Below are 22,711 nucleotides of genomic sequence, written 5' to 3' on the forward strand. Positions count from 1 at the left end.
TAAAGCACTGTTTTTGCCTGTATTAACCCCGACTTCCTTCCAACAGCCTCTGGAGTCCTCGGCGCCACCTGATTCTACAACCAACAAACCACCTGTGGCCTCAAAGCTCGCACAGGGAGTGTTTATCTCTCTCTCCCTGTGGGTGATTTGTGGACAGAGGCTCAGTACACTTCACTACGCGGCAAGTCTCGACAATATTGACCCCTCTTGAGATAAGCCTGGCTGCTCAGCCACACTAGCAACTTGTGTAGTACAGGCCTGTACCAAAAGGTGGGTTACCTAATACCAAGAGGACAAGGGTTGTGCAGTCTCCCACAGGGTTATGACATCAATTCCTGCCTAGCAGGGGGGCCTCAATTTAAAAAAGAATTGTGTTTATTCGAGCAAAAAGTGGCAGCAAAAAATGTTGGGAGAATGCCCTTCTATCCAGTCTGGTACATCAACACAGACTAAGAAGCCAGCTTGCCCTAAAACACAAACCAGATGCAGTAACATTTAAACCCGCTTTACATCATATGGAGAATGGCAGAACCTTAGGGTCTGGTCAGCCAAAAAGTTATCAGATACGTTCCACTATAAAACTGAAGCTCTCACCCACCCCCTTCATCTCCACAATGTTCAACTGAAGAACTCTTTCCCCAGGATGTCGTCTCACCTGCTGTATATCTACTGCACCCGTACGAACTATTGAGCACTCTTAATTCTTCCCAAAGGTGAATACCCTTTTGGTAGCACTTCGTTGATGCGCTCATTGTTTGCAGTCTCTGTAGAATAGTTTACGATAGATCCGGTAAGATTTGGCACAAGTGTCTGCATAATGATATGTTCATTTGTTTTGCTTCCACAGACCTTATGCTGACCAATTTCCAATATTTTAGTAGATCTTTTGGGTGCCTCCGTGTTACGCTCACCTGGCTCCCACAGGGGTGTCGAGCGGAACTGGACAGCCACGGTCTCCACCAACGTGATGCGTAGTGCAGAGATGACTGACTGGACTGGCCCACCTAGCTTTGTCTGCTTGACCTGTAGAAGTAGTCTCCTAAAGACAGGGAAAGGGAAATAGCCACCCGTGGATTTTAGTATTAACACCTCACTGCGTCCCCACTTATCTCTTCTGACATTCCCTTTCACAAAGCTCACCTTATAGTTTTGTATGATGAGCTCTCCATCCTGCGAAGAATGCAGAGGCGCGTTGATGGGCAGTTACTTCACTGGCTTGAAGAAATAGGGAGAGTTCGGGACAAATCTTGGCTCCAAACCTCCGGGCGAAAGGCCCTAAGTATATAGTTATAATGAGTTCAAAATGTCTGATTAATCACTCTTGTCCAATTCCTTGTTTCTTTTGCAGCTTAGACCCAAAAGATGATCGTCTTGTGGAAACTGAAAGCGTTCAGGTAAGAGAGTCTGTGTTTTGAAACACTGTCCGGTAAATGATGCCAAGGTTCAACTCGCTGCTTTCTCTTTTCTTGCAGGTGCAGCATAGGAAGATTTGCCGTGCTGGTGGACAATACCTCCTGTGGTAAAATCAGGTAAGCATATGGTGGTAGGAGATTGTCCTTGTTTGTTCCCTTGGCTCACCTTGTTGTTTTCTTGTCCCCCTTAGGCGCTGGAATGCGGCAACCAGGTGATGGAGACAGCACCGGATCGTGGAGATGCTGCGAGGAACGGTGAGTATGGCGCGGCGCTGCTGCTGGTGATGCGTTTAAAATGAAGTCTGTTTCTGGTTCGAAGACGCGCTGAATCCGAAATCAGGTAAGAAATCCAGTCAAGTTCTTGTCCTAACCTTTCTTCTTCTTTCCCTTCTTTCTAGGCGCTCTGGACTCGAGGCGGGCGTGGCAGGATGCTGGATGCTGACTGCAGACACGGTGAGCGTTACGCTGCTGGATGCAGAATAACGCGAAGCATGTGCTGCTCTTCAGGCGTGGTTTAAATAGCCTTCAAAGTAGTCCCAGTTAAGTATTCCTCCACAGCCACACCCGAGTAACAAAATAGTCCCTAAAATAAAATAGTCCCTTCAAGCCTCACATGGGCTTGGATGCTTGGATCCCTTGCAGCATGGTCTGCATCAGTTAAGTTTTAACATATGAGCCTGGCGCCTATGGCGTACACTGTCTCACCTGCTCTCTCAGCTCTACTTGCATAGATTTCGGATACTCTATAGATTTCGAGCCCACTGGTTACATACTAATATAAGTCCCATGTCTCCAGCATTGACAGTCTGGCCTACTACAGTCTCAAGTGATGGCTGTGCAGGAATCTACCTGGAATTACAAGGACAGACTGATGTAGCTGCTACCAAGTGCTGATGGCTCCACCTCCAACTCCCTCAGGGTCAGTTGCTTCTCCAAAAACAAGTTGGTGGTAGATCTCTTTCTTCGGCTGGGGCCTCCCTCTGGAACAGCCTCCCTGCCTCTCTGAAATTTGAGCAGAACCATCTCGGGTTCCGGAAGCACCTCAAGACATTCCTCATTGCTTCTGCCTTCTCTCTTTCTCTCCCCAGCTGATTTCCTGTCCGATACTGCACTGGTCACCTGGCTACACTCTGATTTCGGGCCCAGGTCACTGCCCGCCCAGTTGCACACCCGCACTGCATCCTGGCAACCCTTGCACTTGGGTCTGTATCTGTAACTCTACAGTCCCCCTACCGGCACTTTTGGATGCCTGCTGTCTGCACTTACCCTTGCACCTGCCACCTGCTGGCCGCATTTCTGGTTATTGTTTTGATCCCTTGTACAGCACTGCCCCCTCCCCTTTCCCCTGGAACTGTTCCACTCCCACCTCCCCTGCCCTTGCGCAATCTCAATGTCACTTGGCCTAGTAAGATCGTTGTCACCGTCCTCGCTCTGTTCCCTCGTCCTTGCCTTGTCACGCCATGAAACACTTGTATATAGGCGTGTTACAAATGCCATAGCATTCAATGGTGCTCATCCTCCGCCTCCCCTACAACCCTAGTCTGGTGCACCACAGTGACTGCCGCTCCAGTTGTATCAGACATAGCAGGACAGCAATTAAAACCATTCTGGCCCTAAAGCAAACACTAACCTCTACCACTCTCCCCGGTCAAAGTCTTTTTTGCTCCATAGCCATTGTCTTTTATTGTTCTTGTGGGGGAAGCCGACACGCGCTCTATGAAGAGTGACCACCTGCACTATGTTCACAGTAACCCTGCATCTCCATTTTGGGAAATTTAAAAGCCTAAGACCTAAATTAGATACATGATGCAATTTATGCGGAAAGACAATGTGAAGTAGCAGAAACTGCCAAATAAGACCTTTACCAAAAAATGGTATCTGATATGGAATGTAGTATTCTTACATGGTGTCACTCTCAAACCTTATCCCCTCCTCCTCTAACCTTGATCAAATTCTACTTGGAAACCTGCAGCACAGCCACTCCGACAATGCATTGTGAGGAGGAATGATCCTTTCCTTGCCTTATTAAAGTCACCTCACCCAGTTCTCCCACCAACAATGTTTGCAGAAGCAGTGCTGAAACTCAAACTGCACAATGTTCGGAGATGAGTTAGAGACAGTGGTTCAATACTTATTGGTCCTAATCAATTGAAAATGATTATCCACTTTCTATCTTAGTTTCCACAGGTTGAATGTCCAGAAAGGCTCACATGCAGTAAAAAAAATAAAACTGCACAAAAAAGAAATAACACCATCTCAAACAGTAATCTTCTAGAAGTGTGGTCATTCTAGATTTTTTCCTTTCGCTTCTTTTTATACACTATCTTGGGGAGAGAGCAAAGGCAGCAATGATAAAGAGAAGTAAGGTGCTCAACTAGAGCTTAAAGTTGAGATTGAAAGCAATGCTACTGTAAAGAATGAATGGATAAGAAACACATTTTCAGAGCTCTCAAGTTTCCCGGCTATGAGTGAGACGGCCATCCAGCCCCAGTTTTCCCCGTGAATTCTGGGGCTTGGTTTCTTTCAATTTGAAATGTAGGTAAACTACTAGTCCCAGAATTCAAAGCAAAAACAGGGTTCAATAGCCTTCTCATGAAGGGGCAAGGGACATTTGAGAGCTCTGCACTTTTGGCAAAAACGAACAAACTTCTTACAGTGCGTGTTGCAACAAGAATCCACAATGCAGAACAAGTGGTGGGTGTGAAAGAAAATATCTAGCAGGAGAATAAATCACCCTTTTGCTGTGGTATTGTCATTGGGGGATATTTGTGGACTGGTGACATTTTGGCTGAAGGATGAGAGAGACCAATTACATAATATTAGAAGCACATGTAACAAAAAAACAAATATCATACTGCCGGGTATTAAGGGATTATTAAAAAATGTCTGGAGTGTTACCTGCTGATGGGGGGGTACTGCAGAGAGACTCGGAGCTTGATTTTCGCCGTCGTCTTTGTATGAAAGGTGTACTGTGCAGACAAATGGGCTCCAATTTCCCACTATCGTCTTTAAATTGATCCTCGGATATAGAACTGCCTTTGACATTTTCTGTGATATGGTGTTCAATGCTCTTGTGGAGAACAGGGCTAAACTGTTTCAAAGGTGTTGCCGTCAGGTCCTGTGGTTTCAAGTCGTCATCCAATTTGCAATTATTAGATTCTGAGGGTGAAAGCGCATTCTGCCAACAGGGCACATGTTGAGAATCTGGTGAACTAATGTTTTCATAATATTCATCCTTGATCTCATGACCAGTGTCGACCCCAGGCTGAGAGTCTGGGCAACCTCTGCATTCGCTAGGAGCTTGAGGGGATTCTGGCATGCCAAAGGCTAAAAACTGTTCTGATATCCCAGAGCCATCAGTGCTCTCATTTGTCTCATTTGTCTGTGTTGATGCAGGCTGTGCAAACAAATCAATCTGTTCTTTAGAAGGCACAGCTAAGTGTCCATCATGCAAGACCTTTGAGCCAAGCATCCCACTTGCATGCACCATTAATTTATCCTTGACTTGTAGATGAGATCGTTCATACTCCTCTTTGGCCTGAAGCCAAACTTGAGCCCGCTGACGAGTTGGAGCACTCCTACAAGGCATGATTACTAATTTTTTATCATCCACAGTTTTAGACTCATTTCCTTTGTTTTGTTCTGCAGCAGAATGGAAGTTCCGAATGGGTGACACTGGTCTATGACTTTGTGTCATCACTGAGAATGCAGTTTTCCAGAGTCTCAACCCATCCAATGAAAAATCCCCTTCAAATTCTGGCAAGTTATTAGGAAGTCTAGTTTCTATAGTGAGAAGACGGCCTCCAATCTCTCTGTAATAAAAATGAATTTGTAAAATGGAAGCATCAACTTCAAAAGCAATGATCAAGTTAATAAAAAACAAGGGACAACTATGATTCATGCAGTACCATGTTAATGAAATTGAATGCCTTTATCTTACCATCCACGTATACTTTCCCCCGGTAGCATCATTAAAGCAATGCTATTAAAGACAGCAATCCTGTTGAATGAAATGCAAATGGCTTGCCAAAACGCCAGATAAATGGCTAATGGATGGTCCAGTCAATAGTTGCTGCTGAGGTTTTGCAGCTACAGGTATGCAAAAAGTCTTCTTGGGAAAAAGAAAAACACCATATAAACGTAGAAGTGGATGCTACATGAATGGCACCCGCAAGGATCTTTACATAGTTTGAGCCAAAACCCCAAGAACATAGGTCGGTGCATGGGTAAAAATCAAAGTTTAGAAAAAGCAATTGGATAAGGGAAAAAAATAAGGGAGGACCAATTAGTACAAAAAAACGGAAAATTATATATTAGAAAGGCATCTTTGGTGCAGTGTTTAGTTAAAGCAGGAATACTTCTAGGCACTTTTCTCGGACTAAAGGCAATTTCTCACATGCAGCTACAAGGCAACTTATAGGCAGCTAACTACTTATATACATTTGAATCATACAAAGCTAGCTTACCTTTCAATAATACATAACTATGTCCCATCCACTTCATGCACATTTTATCTTGCTCTCAAGGGTGAGTTAAAGTAATCTTATTTCTCCCAAACATCCATGTAGTTTTGCATGACCTACGTGTAACGGTATTGCTTAACTTAAAAAAAAAAAAAAAAAAATGCACGTTACTGTACTCTAGTTTTCGCTTAGTAGCAGATTCGGCTATTCAGTACCTAGGTGTCTAACACTAGCTTCCTCTTGTCCCTGCGACAGAGCCAGGCTTCAGTTGAAAAGGTACCTGTAAACCCATGCACCTGCAGCAACATTAGAGAACTATTTTTGCAATTAAACCTGATCTTCCTTCTCATATGATTTAGCACTTCGGCAATTCCACCACTGCTGTTCCCTGGCCAAAAATGCAGCAAATCCAAGATGCAGAGCAGATTTAAAGGGGTCTGCATCAGGATATGTGCGCTTCTGTAGCATATGCACGACCACCCACATTAGCCAGCACACAACAAATATTGCAGAAGCAGCACAACAAATTTAATCGGGCAATGCATCCATTGTTAAAGGGAACCAGATAGGGAACGTACTAACTGTTCGAGCTAGAATAGCTCAAATGTCTGAGGCATGGATGCCAGAACAGACATCCACCTGGATTAATCAATTAGGCCCAGTATTGCCTGTGCTGAGAGCAGGTATTCAGTGTACTCAAAGCACCTCTAGAAGGTCTCAGGGCAGGGAGTGCATGAGGTCCACGGAAATTACTCACTCTACAAACCAACGTTTTAAGCACATGAAATCTTACATCCAACATACACCAACTGAATTCCTTCCCTACACGCGCTTTTTTCAGTAATACGAGCACATATCTGCTGGTCATTCTTCAGGGAACCTAGGATTGAATTTTCTTAGTTTAAAACAAGTAATCAATGAAGATTCCCTAGGTTAAGAAGGCTGTCATCTTAAATGATGTTTGATGAAAATAAGGTGTGCAGCTGAATAACAGTTTTTACTTTCAAGTCCCACAGTGAAACAAACACATTTCAATCACGAGTTCCCCTGAAGAAGGTCCACTAGATATGTGATCATCTCACTCAAACATGTGCAGGTTGGGAAGGAAGGCTACTGCTAGAGCACAGGCAAAGTATGTGTTTACAAAAGACACATTGATCAATATTATATGTGCAAGTTAGTACTGGGTTTACTTTGTGGTGTTTTTTTAAAAAAAATATAAATGCCCTAATTTAGATGTTTACTAAACATAATTAGATGTTTTGAAATTTGAGGTGTGTTCACATTTGCAGAATTCATAGATTGGGATCCATTTGGTCTTAAAGTATTTTTCATAAAGAATTAAGGTAGAAATAGGTGAATGTGAATTGAAAATTATAGAACTGAAAATGTCGCAAATTAAATGTTTCGTACGATGAGCATAAAGAAACATAAGATAGTTGGTACATGTATGACATTTTTTTATGAATAATTTCTTCCTGTTCCATAACCATTAGGGTTTGTGTGGCCAAGCAGTAGTAAATTGTGTAAAAATGCATGTCCGTTTTTCGAGGGCACGCTACATTTAGGAGAAACTAACAGTTAAGATGTTGTGCTTCTCTGATCAAAGAATTGTAGTTACAAATTGCACAAAATGGTCACATGAAGCATTTTTGGCCCACTTGAGGCAATACTTGTGAAAAAGTCTCATGAATAGCTCATGAAAGTCCCTACAGCGGTGTCACGCCTAACAGAGGGAAACTCTCCAAATACTGAATGAAATCTTGCCAAGCCTTAAAGCTAAGGAACCAAAGACTGAAAAGAACATGGAAGAGCAAGAAAGCAACATATACACGCCATCCCATTCCACAAATATGCCCCCCTTTACTTCAAAAACCACAGGAGGTATTGTCCCAGGTCAAGCAATCTAAACAGGTTACAACCTGGAAAATAAATGTTGTGACCCTGACTTAAGGGGTTCACATCCAGTCTGCAGAAAACCAAACATAATCAGATTTTTGTCAGGAAGAACCTACGCTGTCTTTGGCTTAACCCATGTTTAACTAACGTCTTCCTACTTTTAGAACACAATACTTTATTGACTAGAAAGAGTGTATTTTTTGGAATTTGAATAAGTTTTTGTAAAATTTACATTTCTGTGTGCAACATAATCATAGAATTTTGGCTTCCGCAAATGTATTGAAAGGTAAGATAGACACAGACAACATTACATTTAAGACACCATTACAGCAAAGATGTCATATGGCTTTGATTAAACAGTTCTAAGCATGTTTATGTGTCAACAATTATTAAAGATTGTGCAAGCAATTTATGATATTTTTCAATTTGTTAATGTAAAAGCTAATTTTGTTTGAGCTACTGCTAGTGCAAACAATTGTAACCAGGGCACTGTAATTACCCAAACAAGGCTAGACCTTTTGGCAAGTGGGCAGCTTAATAATCAGCGTTCACTGTACGTCTCCAACAGTAAGGACTTCATATGTTGTGAAGGGGAACAACTATTTCCCAATGAATGGGCAGAGAGAACACCTGTCCTCCTGACCGCAAAGAGCTGATGATAAAGAGTCTTCATTTGTTTGGCTCGCAATGGTGAAGAATATATTTTTTTTACAGATTCAGTCAGGCTCAAAATGTCGACTGGAATCCGTATGGGCAGTTTCTGGAACTTTCTACTAGTTAGGAAAACATTAAGACCGGTAAACTTTCATGAGTGTTTTGAAGATATCTTAAGAGTAACAAAATGCTTCCCACCCGAGAACGCCTAGTCTTCATAAGTATTTGACTCCTACCAAACACCTCTTGTTACTCAAAAAAAGCTTCACCTTACTATGATCCAGCAACACTGCCATCCTGCTGGTACCGCATTAGGGTTGATGTGCCTTCACAATCCTGACCGCCAAACAGTGAACCCTAATGCCATATAAAATGTGCATAATACAGGACCAACTTATTCTGGGAAGCACTGAAGACCTGGTACTTCAAAAACTCAAACCCTGGGACACAGACACCTAGAACGTGAGCAAGAAGACTCCCTGAAGCCCATCTCGAGCAACTCATTGCAAAATGATGTAACATTGCGTTTTAAAATCACCCATCGACTCATCCACCCATAAGCACTAAACCTGATCATTTTCTACAGAAATATGGCACTGATTGAGGACACCACCAAACCAACCAGCCAACACAAACGAACCTTGAGGAACAACCATGTAACTAAAGGAAGTAAAATGTGGTCCTTAGGGCACACACAAAACTGCTGTTAGGAAAGATTTTCTTTTTGCGCCTTTGCCTCCATAGAGCTCTGTGGAACCCCCAAGCTTTTGCTGCTGTTTTGTACATGGTGCGACTTTTAAAGGCAAGTGAAGCCTTTTTACTTCCCTGGTCTTGCTAAGAGCATCTATTTTGGGGGCACTGATCAGTCCCTGTGGCTATCAGTGTGGGAGAACTCTTCTCCATTGACAAAGTATTTGTTTTTTTACTCTGCACTTTTCACCTTACAATGAGGTGTGGTTGGGATACTTTGTGTTCCTAAAGCTTGGTTTTTTGCAACTTTGCCCTTACTTGCATGATGTGTCCAAGACGTGCTGGCGGCAGCGGATTGTTTCTACCATGTTTCTTTTAATTGTCTTGCACACTTTTGCATTTTACCACCTAATGCCAGTACCATACTCTCTAGAACGGCTGTGCCAAAAGATTTACACATGTCCTTTGGCCATCTTGTATTTTGGCCTTTTTCGAGCACTCATAGGGCTGGATTTCCTGTATGTGGTAAGCCATTTAATGGGGAAAGCACTAGATTTCCCAGGGAAAGTGCCAGTGAGTTTGTGCTACTGGATGTGGGGGCAGAGACTGCCTGGTCCCAGTCCACACTCTTCTCAAAGGGTGTCTGTTTCTGGGCAGTTGTGTTGGCCGGAGGCTGTACATGATTGGTAGCCACTGCCAGTTTGAATAGTGCAGATATTTGCCATTGGTGGTGGGTGCAGGTGCGACTCCAGCTCAAATCCTGGACAAAACAAGGACTTTTGCAGTATTCATCTGATCATTGGAGCCAAAACCCTTACGATGAGGAGCATCCTGCTGAATATCTGTAACTCGTCGGTGTAGCCAACCAGCATGGTCTTATTCCTCCATCCTAGCAAATGCCTGCTCCTTTGCTGATCTCCAGAAGGCCTCTATCGGTGCTCCATTCCCTGGACCAGTAGAAATAACCTGTCTCGATCCCTGATTGAGGATCCTGTCCCTGAAATCCTTTGGAAGTGTCCTAGAACCTTCCTGTAGGCGCACCAGCTTCATTGTGGGCTACATAGCTGCATCAGTGGTCTCAAAGTTGAGACATGGGACTCTGCAGACCGTTGACTTGTGTAATAAGTGGCCTTCCCCTGCAGTTACAGCTCTCCAGCATGAAAGGGGGCCTTGCAGGACCAGCTTTTTATTTTCTACCACATGGGTCATCTTCTGCCATTTTCTTCATGTGGCCATCGTTGCTTTCCACCTGTATCATGTCATGGGGGTAACATGGCATTTCTTTCTTCATCATGCCAAGGTCGTCCTGCTATCCAGTCTCAGGAAACTGTCACGCCAGAGCTGCTGACCAGTTGGACCCAAAATCCTAATGCCGAAAGTAACCTCTCTAAGAGACCCCTGAACCTCCTTCAATAGAACCAAGACACAGAGCGGGGGGAGGGTGGGGCAGCGATTTCAGGAGCTGAAAATTGGTCTCTGAGTGAATTGGAGTACAAGGGGTTAGTAAACATACCTGCTCCTACTGCACACCTCCATAGGGGTTAAAAGGCGCAAGGTCCTTACCCTATCTCACCCTTGTCTGACCATGATCGGTGGAGTTCTCATCAAGGATCCTCTGCTGGGCTTCCACTTAGGTGGTTTAATTGGGATTGGGTCTGCTATGACCTTTTCTTCAATTGCTCTATTACATAAAAACAGTTAAAAACTGCCTTTTGGCTATGCCAACTCCCATTCAGACCGTCCTAGCCTTCTGAAAAAAACTGCATTGCGTCCCGACACTCGGGGCACTAGGCTCCCTCTTTTCTTAGCTATAGAAAAACATTTTGAGGTGTAGTGCCTTATTGTATAAGGCTGTGCATGGTGTTTTAATGCCTTTCATTTCTACATACAAGTTCTCGAATCTGGTTCTGACTCACCTTTTTCTTCAATCACTTACTTTGCTACACTACAGTTGCTGACAGTTTAACTGCTTCTAAAGTAGTGTTAGTGCTTTCAAGCCATAGCTCCCAAAAACTGAATGTGTATGTAATAATGAATGTTTATTGTAATACTTAACTTCGGTTTTTAGCTGCTAAGAGTTTGTGTAAGGCCTAAATAAATAATTGTATTTTATACATTGTACCTAACTTGTGTTATTAAGAGTGTGCTTAAATGAGATCTTCACCACTCACACACACTTAAGTCTAAGCCTTGCTGGGCAGTCAAACTACCCAGACAGTTTGGCTAGAAATGTGTCTCTTTCCCTGTTGACCAGAATATGGTGGTCTCTCAGGATCTGTCCACAGGGCGGATTCTGAAAATCCAACGTAACAGCTGCCCCAGGCCCAATGGACTCTAATTTCTTCTCACATAAACCATACCTTAGCTCTGAAGGGACTACTGACTGAACATCACCCCTAAGCCTCCCACCATAATCAACAACCACACTTCTGATCACCAGCACCTTGCAGAGCCCACTTTTTGTTAGCAACTGGTATTAGCCTTACACTCGTCTACTCTTGAAGAGTAGCATTAAGAAACATTTTCTTTCTGCAGCTTTTCTCCCATAGACCTCTATGGAACACCCTTTCTTTTAGCTTGGTTTAGACCCCTGCCTTTTGGGAGGTAAGTACATTATTCTGCTTTAATTCTGTTACGAAAGAGTTTCTTTCTCTCCAAAGATTCCATTTGGGCTCCAAGTCTTTTTTGCTTATTTTTGAATCCCAGCTTGACTTTTGGAGGTCAGTAAACTGCTTTACTTCCCCCTTGCGTGCTTTACACAATTTCATTGGGAAACTAACTCGTTCCTAAGATTGTCGGTACTGAGAGACTGTTTCTCTCTTTTGCAATTCTTGTATTTTTACAACTGCACACATCACCTACACTGAAATGCAGTTAGAACAATTTGCATCCTTATATCTATTTACTTAATGGCTTTTTGGTTGCTTTTGCAGTGTGCCCAAAACAGTGGTGGCAGCTCTGTGATTTGGCTACTATAGGGGGCTAGCACCCTAAGTTGTCGGAGCCATGACATTTCTGCTTGTTCTTTGCATATATTGTTCTTTGCCTTTTCATGTCAGGAAATGCCATGTACTGTGTTAGGATGGATTTCTAGATTCTGGCCTGGTGGCCACCTTAGTTAGTGAACAAGGGAACTCAAGGCTATCCAAAACCCAATCAGGATAATACAGAGCAGTCGGGCTATTCTCAGGAGGGAGAGTGTGGTCTGGGTCCACCATGAGCCCAGATAGTGAAGCACACATCAATCCAATTTAGATACAAAAATATATTTCTAGACCCAAAATACAGATTAGAAAGTGAAACAAGCAGGTGATATTGCACACCACTGATAAACATATACACTCACCATAGGTTCTAATATGTATTCAATGACAATAAGGCAAGTGATGCAGTAAAATGGACGCAAATCACAAGAAATATGCCGTAGCTTCAGAAGTCCAATACCTATGAAGAGTGGGGTCTTGTGCCCAAAAGTAACACTGCTTCACCCAGAATGTATCTGATGCAGGTAAATTACTTGTGCTGGTCAAATGTTCATAAGAAGAGATGCTACATAAGTTAGTGGTAAGTTAAGATGTGTTCTTATTTTCAGATAAAGCTGTTCAGGTCCAGCGACCCAAAAGCAGTGGAATGGAAGGATACAGAGAGATTTTCTCAATGTTATCCTATCGAGGAAGGGGTAGACAAATGCTTTGCGTTTACTTAACCCCCTGACTCTGGTTTATCCAGAGGACTGGATGGGTCAACTGGGGGTCGTTAGAGTTTGGTTTTCCCGCCGTTGGTTCCAGTGAGAGCTGCCCATGAGCTGTAGGTGCAGGGATTCTAACCGTCTGGTACATGAGCAACATGCAACCGTTGGCAATAGAGAAATACAGAAAGTACCAATACAGACCGTTTCAGCACACTTCACAAGACGAGGAATGGTGAGTACCAGCGACGGCAAACGCACACAGGCATCCTTCCAGTGAAACAGGAAGGTGACTTGCACCACAAGCTGGCAATCAACAAGGTTTTGGCTGCCAATGCGCAAATGCGATGGTTTTAGCGATGTAGCCCACTGGGGAGCACGTCAGTCCACCAGGTGGTCCAGGGACACATCCAAAGACTCAGGAAGGCTGTATTCGCGAGAACACGTCGAGACTGGTTGATCCCACCAGTCCTGGGGTTGAAGCACCACACAGGGTCATTGAAGATCAGGTAGTCCAACAGGGGTTCACCAGGCCAGACACAGGAAGGGAATGGTCAACCCTGGGCTGTTTTAATGTTGCAGATCCTTACAATTGATGGGCTTACTGGCAGCCTGAGTCTTGGATAAAAGGATAACTCCTGAACAGGTCATCGTTGGAACCCAGACAAGGACGACCTCTGCAGCTGACCAGCATAGACTCCAGTGATTGGCCCGGTGAAGCCCTGCTCCTCTGCCGGATCTCAGAAGACCCTTGCTGGTGCTTCAACAGGAGGACCGGTGGGTGCAACCAATATAGACTCATGCTCAAGGATCTGTGCCGTGGAAGCATTCAGAAGTGTCCCAGGACCACCTGGTGGACTGATAGGCTCCCACCTTGGCTACCTCGCTGCATCCATCATCGTTATGAGCAGAACACCTCACAGATCTTTAGCTTGTGCCACAAGTCACCTATCTTTGCCATTTCAGCTGTCTCACTTCAATGGAAGCTGTGCTGATGCTGCTTTTGTATTCGCTGCCATAGGATCACCTAGCACTGCCTGACCGTGGGGGTCCTCATTAGAACCTCCTTCCTTCAATCCTGTGAGGGGTCCTAAAAGGTCTGCACTGCAGTTGTCTACATCTTCTCTTCTTTTGGGGTCTACTTTTCGAAGCAGACTTTAACGGTCTGCTGTGAAACACAACCAACTGCTGACACGAAAAGTGACCTCTGCACCAAGTCCCCTGGACCTTTCTCACCCTTACCAAACACAAGATTGTGTCCCACAGAGATTCCGGAAGACAAGGTATTGTCACTTCTCTCCAAGCGGAAGCCCTTTCCCATGAGACTAGCGAGGTGTGGCCGCTACCCAATAGCCCGCCCTAGGGGTGGTTTAATGTGGCAAGACCTCATGGGGAGTGACTCCCTCTCTGGGGATCGGGACGATCACCCTGGGTACAGCCAATTGAATGTGGTTACTCTGCAACATTTCCTAGATCTCCCTAATGTCCAGAACCACTACATTGAAAGCAAACCCATGTACTGTTGTAGCATGGGAGATAAAGCTAAAAGTATTAGGATGAGGAAGAGCGCAGGAGACGAAGACCATCGACTCTGCTAACACTGGTACGAGGTGGCATGAGGATTGTCGTTAGCAAAGACAAAGGATTTGTGCAATCCGCATGGGAGGAACTGGATACAACGTATAAAAGTACCATCAGATGTGTCAAACCTGGCTGCAGAGCTGAATGCAGCCATCAGAAGAGGCAGGTGTAGCAGATCTCCAGCGAGGGTAACTCAAATCCTGCTGGCGGGCTAGCGGGAAGGAGAAGCAGAGAATGCTGGCGAGCAGCTGTGGGAGTTCTCTGCTGGTTGTGCCGGTGCATAACCGAGCACATGGCCAAGAGAGGGAAGCAAGCTGAGCGGTGCATAGAGATGCCGCGCTGCAGGTCCTGGGAAGGAGAGACGCCCTTAGAATCGACAGAGCCTATTTTGGTCAAAGGAAGCCCCGGTGACGTACTGAAGCCTCTGAGAAGGTAAGGGGAGGCACAGGAGACCCAGAGGGGACACAGAAATTGGAGGGAGAGACTCTCTAACAGCTTTCCCTCAGCCCAGTGGAAGTGAACCAACTATTAAACCTAACCAGTGCCAGTCGTGCCTCCTGCTTAATCTTCCTAGTGTCAGTGGCAGACAGAAGCCAACTGACCACCAGGGAAGGTTTGAGGACCCTACCACAAATATGAGCATGGTCTGGGACCCTAATCAGAGCCCAAGAAGCATCAGTGGCAGAGCTAAGACCACTGATCACTAGGGAATGGTCAGGGACCCTACCACGAACACGAAAAGTGTCGGGCCCCAACCTGAGTCTGTGAAGGGTCTGGGACCTGAAAGCAGACTTCAAGAGCATAATAGGAAATCTTCCCCGTCACAGTGGGAAAAAGAACCACTGACCAGCAGAGAAGGGGCTGGGACGCAACAAAATTTGGGACTTTACTAAGAACAAACTAGAGTGGCAAAAGCTACCACACGCTGAAAGCAGTGAGAAAGAACTGCGCCAAGCAATACCAGGAGAAGAGAGTCTGGTACCGAAATAGGAGTTGTGATAGACGCCAGGGGAAGGGAGTCATTCCCCCTGGCCTTGTTGTGAATTGTACCAAGTAATACTAGAAGAAAGGAGGCATTCTCTTGGTCCCTGGCTGAGGGTTGTGTTGAAGACACCAGGGGAATGGAGCCCTTCACCCTTGTTTAACTGAAAACTGTAAATCTACATAAGGAGAAGGGAGGCATTCTCCTGGTTGTGAAATTGCATAAAGACTGGGTGAAACCCGTAAGCCTGGGGAAGGGAGTCATTTCCTCTGGTATTTTTGTTGCGAGCAAACATTCTTTTTGACACTATTTAAGAAGCAAAAAAAGGGAGCCATTCTCCTGAAGGAGGAACTTTGTTAATGTATCCTTTAGTTGTAGTGTGAGGGATAGCAGTAGGTTGTGACACAGGACAGTGGAGATTAATTTGACAGACATTTTGACATATCCTAGTATCCGTTTTGAGGCAGAAGGACCCCTCTTACAAGATAGGGATAGTGAGGACCTTTTCTATACAGTAATAAAAGTCTCTAACCAAAATAATGCCACCTTTGTGTAAGCTTCCTTCTTCGACACGCTTACAGAATTCAGTCTTGGAAGGGGTTGACCTTTAGGTAAGCACTGGACATCCAGGACTGGATCAATGTGAGGCAGGCCTTGAGCCTGTGGATGTCTTCGGTGGAGGCTATCTTGAGGTAGATCTGTGTATGATGTGAATTTGTGAATGTTGTGTGGAGAAAGGAGGGTTCTGAGTAGTTCCATGTAAATATTAAAGATAACAGGGGACAGGATTGATCCTTGCGGGACTCGACAGCTGATGGGTAGAGTTGGTGACATGGAAGGATGCATTTGTACGAACTGTTGGCAGTTCGCAAGATAGGATTTGAACCAGCCGAGGATGATCTCACTGATCTCCATGTTGCGATGTAGACCGTCGATGAGTGTCTGGTGGTTTGTGTCAAATGCTGCAGAGAGGTCAAGGAGAAATAGGAGGCACGGATGACCATCAAAGATTTTAAGGGTGTTGGGACAGTTTTTCTGAAGTCCAACTAAGGGCTTAGTAAAACCATACAACCAAGACAGTACAAACCTCCACTCTTAGTATAAGGCTGTACACCACCCGAGTATTTGGTAGGAAAGAGAGCAGCAAGAATTATTTTAGGAGGGAGATGAACAAGTTACTTCTTACCCGTTAACGTTCTTTCGATGGGATGTTCCGACGATGTATTCCACATCTATGACAAGTAATCACGACAGCTGTGCTGCTTCAGAAAATTGTTGGCGTCTGCGTCCTGCGTCGATGATGTCGATACGCTGTCCTCGAGGGCCTCCGTTGAGCCGACATCACTGGATGTTATAAGTAGGACGCACAACGCCCGTAGCCTCAGTCGTAGTTTTTTCCCCAGAACGTGTGGCACCAATCTTCTGCCAGTATGACTACAGAAAACCTTGAGGAAACGTAAGCTGCAATCGCATAAGAAATTCTGTAGAGGGGCAGGCTGGGAGGGTTCGATGTGGAATATATCATCGGCACATCCCATTGAAAGAACGTTACCAGGTAAGAACTAACTTGTTCTTCGAGGGGATTGGTTCCTCCGACGTATTCCACATCTATGACAGACTCCCAAAGCAGTACCAACGTATGGAGGTGGGAAAAGAATTTTGAATTTTAGAATGCCCAATTAAATTGCAGCATAGAGGACTGTCTTGCCAAAGGCCAAATCTTGCCCATGGATAGAATCCAGGGAGTAGTGCCTTACAAAAGTATGGACGGAGGCCCATGTGGCTGCTTCACAAATGTTACAAATGGGAACACCCCTCAGCAGAGCAGTAGAGGCAGCCACAACCCTGGTAGAATGGGCCCTTAAGCCTACCGAAGGGTCCTTACCCACCAGGCGGTAACATTCAGAAATTGTCAAGATAATCCATCTAGACAAAATCTGCTTAGTAACAACTTGTCCCAAACGCCTTCCAGCGTATCCTACAAAGAGCTGATCGTCCACTCTGACCCAGGACATGCGCGAGATGTAGAAACTTAAAGCTCTACTAGGATCCAACTTATGGAGCCTCTCCTCTTCCTTACCAGGATGCGGAGGAGGATAGAACGCCGGAAGAATGACCTTCTGGCTTAAATTAAATTCCGACACCACTTTCGGAAGAAAAGAGGGACGAACCCTACGGACAACCCTGTCCTTATGGAACACCGTGAAAGGTGGCTTAGCGGATAGTGCCTGCAACTCGCTCACTCTGCGGACGGAAGTAACCGCAACTAAAAATACAGTTATAAAGGTCAACAGTCTCAAAGGACAAGAATGTAAAGGCTCAAACAGAGCTCCAATTAGGAATTTTAGAACCAGGTTCAAATCCCAAACGGGCACCTGGAAAGGTGACGGTAGGAACACATTAGTGAGCCCTTTCAGAAACTGAGAAATCAAAGGAATCTTGAAATAAGAACATTCCTCAGACGAGCGCTTAAATATGGACAGCGCCGCCAGGTAACCTTTAATGGTACCCACTTGCAGGCCCTTGTGGGCTAACGAAAGCAAAAAAGACATAACCACAGGAATGGCACATGAAAAAGGATCCACATTCTTAACCCTGCACCAGTCGCAGAACTTTCTCCAACGGCACAGGGACTTTGTTGCAGGCCTTCTGGCCGAAAGCAACACCTCCATCACGTCTTTAGGGAGGTCCCAATCCTTATACCTCAACCTTTCAGAAGCCAAGCATGAAGGTTGAGGGACTGGACCTCTGGATGGAGAAGCTGAACCCCCCCCCCCCCTCCTGTGAGAGCAGATCGTCTCGGTAGGGAAGACAGCGTGGAGGGCAGATGGACATGGCGAGAAGGTCCGGGTACCACGTTCTCCTGGCACATGCCGGAGTAATGAGTATCATTCGGGCAACGAACCTCCGCAGCACTTGCAGAATGACGGGGACGGGAGGAAACACGTACAGCAGTGGGAGGACCACTCCACTACGAACGCGTCCCCCAAGGCTCCTCTTGGAGGAAATTCCTGCGAGCAGAATCTTTCGCACTTCCGGTTGACACTGGTGGAGAAGAGATCCACTTGTGGGGTCCCACCCAAAGGGCGAAGATCTCCAGGAGAATCACCTGAGCCAGCTCCCACTCATGAGAGACCGTGCTCTGCCTGCTCAGAGCGTCCGCCGCGTCGTTTTCGTCTCCGGCCAGATGAACTGCCGAGATTGAAATTTCCTGCTGGATGGCCCAGAACCAGAGCTGCATCGCCTCTCTGCACAGAGGGAGAAAGCCTGCCCCCCCTTTTTGTTGAGGTAGTGCATGGCCACTGTATTGTCCGTCAGAATCAGGACATTCTTCCCCCGCACAGATGGCAGAAAAGCCTTCAGGGCTAACCTGACGGCCCTCAGCTCCAACAGATTGATATGGAGTGTGGACTCCGACGGAGACCAACGACCATTGACTGTCAACTCGTTGGCATGAGCTCCCTATCCTGTGAGGGATGCGTCCGTCACAATCGTCACCTCCGGCCAGGGTAGCCAAAATGGAGCCCCCTTCATCAGATTGCCTTCAACGGCCCACCACAGAAGATCCTGGGCGACCGAGGGCGGCACCTGAACGGGATCCGACATCCCGCCGGAGGACTGTGACCACTGCATCTTGAGAGCCCACTGCAGAGCTCTCATCGGCCGCCTGGCCTCTGGCACCAGGAGAATGCAGGATGCCATGAGGCCAAGCAACCTCAAGAACTCGAACGCCGGGAGACTGTGGGCAAGGATGTGTCGAGCACTGCTCTGATGTACTGGAGCCGCTGGGTAGGTGTCAAGTGGGACTTCTTGAAGTTGAGGGAGAAGCCCAGCCTGTGAAGGGAGTGTCAGGTGACTGACAGATGATCCAGGACTTGCTCGGGAGAGCGCGCCCTGATCAACCAATCGTCCAGGTAGGGGTAGACGTGAATCCCCTCCCTTTCCTGAGATATGCTGCCACCACCACCATGAGCTTGGTGAAGACCCTCAGGGCGGAGGTCAATCCGAACGGCAGGACCCGAAACTGAAAGTGCGAGTCGCCAACCGCAAACCTCGGATACTTTTTGTGGTTGGGATGAATCGGCACATGAAAGTAAGCGTCCTTGAGTTCGAGAGACACCAACCAGTCCTGAAGTTGAAGGGCCTGGAGGACTTGAGAGAGAGTAACCATCTTGAACTTTAACTTCCTGAGGCGCTTGTTCAAACCATGCAAGTCCATGATGGGTCTCAATCCCCCCCCCCATCAATAAATATGGGGAATAGCATTCCCTGTTCCTCTCCGCAACAGGCACCAGTTCTATGGCGCCTTTCTCCAGCAGGGATTTGATTACCTGCGCAAGGAGCAGATCCGGACTCTAAAAAGAGAGATTCCCTGGCGGGTTGTCGTGAGGCCTCTGCCGGAAAGGAAGACAGTAGCCGTGGACTATGATCTCCAGAACCCACACATCTGAAGTAATGGCACCCCATTCTACAAGATGCTGCGCCAGACCCCCCCCCCAACCCGTGAACCATGGGACATGGCCTCATGCCTGAGCTGAAGGGCTGCGGCAGTGCCTGAGGGCAAAGAGGCAACTGCCCGAGCGGCCTTGGCACCTCGAATACCCTGTTTTCCACCTCTGGTACTCCTACGTTGGCCCCTTTGACTGGCAGCTCCCCTCGATCTACCAAAGGTAGAGTAGTATCGAAAGGAATCCCCCCCCCCCTTCATTGCTGTTCCCTAGGATGAAAAGGCAGAGGTTGGCGAACTGCAGCACTCAACGACTTTGCTGCAGCTTTGGAGGTCTGAAAACACGTTTGCGGAAAAAACGGAACTGAGGCTACGGGTGTTGTGCGTCCTACTTATAACATCCGGTGACGTCGGCTCGACGGAGGCCCTCGAGGACAGCGTATCGACGTCATCAACGCAGGACACCGAAAATGTTCTGAAGCAGCACAGCTGTGGTGATTACCTGTCATAGATGTGGAATACATCAGAGGAACCAATCCCCTCGAAAGGGCTGTAGCTGGGTAACGTGGAAACACTGATACACTATGTATTGTAAAAATAAATGGTTTATTTAAATACAAGTAGGCCAAGATGAATCTTGGGTAAATAAGTACTATCAGATTATATCTAAACCCAAATATAAAAACAATCTTAATACTTAAGGAAACAACCCAAAGTATTACCTTATTAATAATAGCAGTCAGCTGTTCAAGGATAGGTAAACCTATAACACATTCAGAATGCCATCAGCTATTCTTGGGGAGTAAAACCAGGTTACATATACTTTTTGAATACAGTAAGAAATTCAAGGGTAGTAGTCCCGGTCAGTCATGAAGTGACATGAAATCACAAAGTAAACCAAACCTGTTACCAGGACACTTTTCTGAATAGTGGAACACACATTCATGGAACAGAATGAACATATAACTACATTCAGGATAACCCTCAGTTATACCAGGTAAGTAAGACCTAATGTTGTAATAAAGTATTACAGTTGCTTTCCAGATCAGTGCAACATAGACTAAGGTAAGCAATAACTCTCACTTATTTTAGGATGGCACAAGGCAGACTCAGGTTAGTAAAACCCACAATGCACTTATTAAGAATTGCGCATAGCTATTCAAGGCAGGTAAAACCTGAGGCAGACTTATTCTAGATAGGCTATACAGCAGGTATGCAGAAGCAAGACCCAGTTGTCAAACATATACAACTATATTCTGAAAATAGTTAGGTGAAGCCTACAGCATTACTTTTGGGAAGTGGGGGGAACCATTTCACAGGTGAGTAAAATAACATTATGTATACTTTTAGGAGGGGCAAAACACATTAAAAGTAAGTAAAAACGTTTGTAACTGCACACATTTCAGAGGGCCAGTTCCCAAACCAACTCCTTCACAAGTAAGTCACTTTTTAACACTTGTTATACTTTTCAAGGCAGAATCCTTTTCTTATCCAGTCCTTCCCTAGTGTATTGCATGAGTTCTCTGAGAGGCAGAAGAGACCCTAGAGGTGTAGGTGCCAGCTGTAGACAGGTTGAGAAAGGGTTCTGCTGCCAATCACATGAATCACTGCAAAGCTTCACAGGAATCACAAAAGGCGTAAGGTAAGTAATACCGCAGCCAACACAGTACCTCAACATTTCAGCACAGAAGAAATGTTTGCAGCAGGACGTCTTCAGGATCTGCAGCCAAAAACCTGGTCAATAAAATTCCTTGTTGTGAAGACTGAAGACAGGACACTGGAAGGGAATTTGCAGCAGGGATCAACGGGGAAGACTGCAGGCAAGGCTTTCTTCATGGCTGGATGCGGTTCTGTGGTTTTGGCACCCTTTTAAAGGAGCCAGGAGAAGACTGAATATCACTGGTCGGATTCTCGTTGCTAATCTGGTACAGCACTCGGGCGAGTTGACTTCAAGGATTCAAATAAAGACACTGGAGGTCCAGAAGGATGCCACCAAAGTTTCAGCATGATTCGGAAGACCGTGCATGGTGTAATGGCTCGAGGTCCTAGGGTATTGAAGTATTGTAGCCCAGCAAGGTCACAGCATGCCATGGCATGGCTCAAAATGCAGGTCTTATTGAGACTAGTGGATCTCACCAGCCTTTGGGTCGGGCTGTCCTTTTCGGGATCTCCAGGGCGCTTGGAAGGAAGGGTAACAGCAGGCTTGTGTTACACAGCAGGCTCTCCGATCACTGGAAATTGCTACAGCCGCCGTTTCTTCCTCTTTGGTTTCAGCTCCAGTGGTCGACTTGTCAGCAGCTTCCAGGTTCGGAGTATTTACTGGAACTACAGCACAACTGCATTCTCTCCCTGCATTTTACAGCAAAGGGCGGTCTGGCTGTCCAATCAGGACTGACACTCCTCACCCCTTAAACCCCTCCCCCTACCCCACCACTGGGAGTTGGTTCCTTTCCGGCAAGGTGAAAGACAGGGCTGCAGAGGTTTGGACTCCTCCCTTGCTTCCTGGCTTCTCAGACACTCTGGAGCCTGGGCGATGAATCCAAAGGATTCCTGCCAAAGAAAACTTCCACTGGGGCCGTTCCTACCTAGAATGGCAGGGGAAGACCTCAGAAACAGCTAGCACACAAGAAATGGATAAAAAAAAGAAGGAGCCCACCATTTTAGCAAAACTGTTCCCTTCTGTGCATTACGGAGGCTGAATTAACAGCCTGCGAGTCATAAAAACTAAAATTCATAAAGGTAAAACCACTGCCACCAGCCATTCAGGTAAACTCTCAATTGTAACACAATGTTACCAGGTAAGTAAGCAAAGGGATACATTGTATTCCCCCATCACTCAACATAAGGTGGGGTGTGCTGGCTCACTTATACAAAATGTAAAGGGGATGATAATCC

General features: G+C 45.9%; 1 protein-coding gene across 1 annotated transcript in view; it reads right to left on the reverse strand.

Annotated features, from left to right (window-relative positions):
• The window catches only part of REV3L (REV3 like, DNA directed polymerase zeta catalytic subunit), a 1,615,620-nt gene that overhangs the window by 591,089 nt on the left and 1,001,820 nt on the right, over positions 1-22,711 (reverse strand). The window contains exon 14 of the mRNA XM_069607775.1: positions 4,311-5,224. Within this exon, the coding sequence (XP_069463876.1) occupies positions 4,311-5,224 (914 nt within the window). The remainder of the gene's footprint in view (positions 1-4,310; positions 5,225-22,711) is intronic.

The sequence above is a fragment of the Ambystoma mexicanum genome, chromosome 4q (assembly GCF_040938575.1).
Source record: "Ambystoma mexicanum isolate Mex_15411 chromosome 4q, UKY_AmexF1_1, whole genome shotgun sequence".
In the NCBI taxonomy this organism is placed as follows: Eukaryota; Metazoa; Chordata; class Amphibia; order Caudata; family Ambystomatidae; genus Ambystoma; species Ambystoma mexicanum.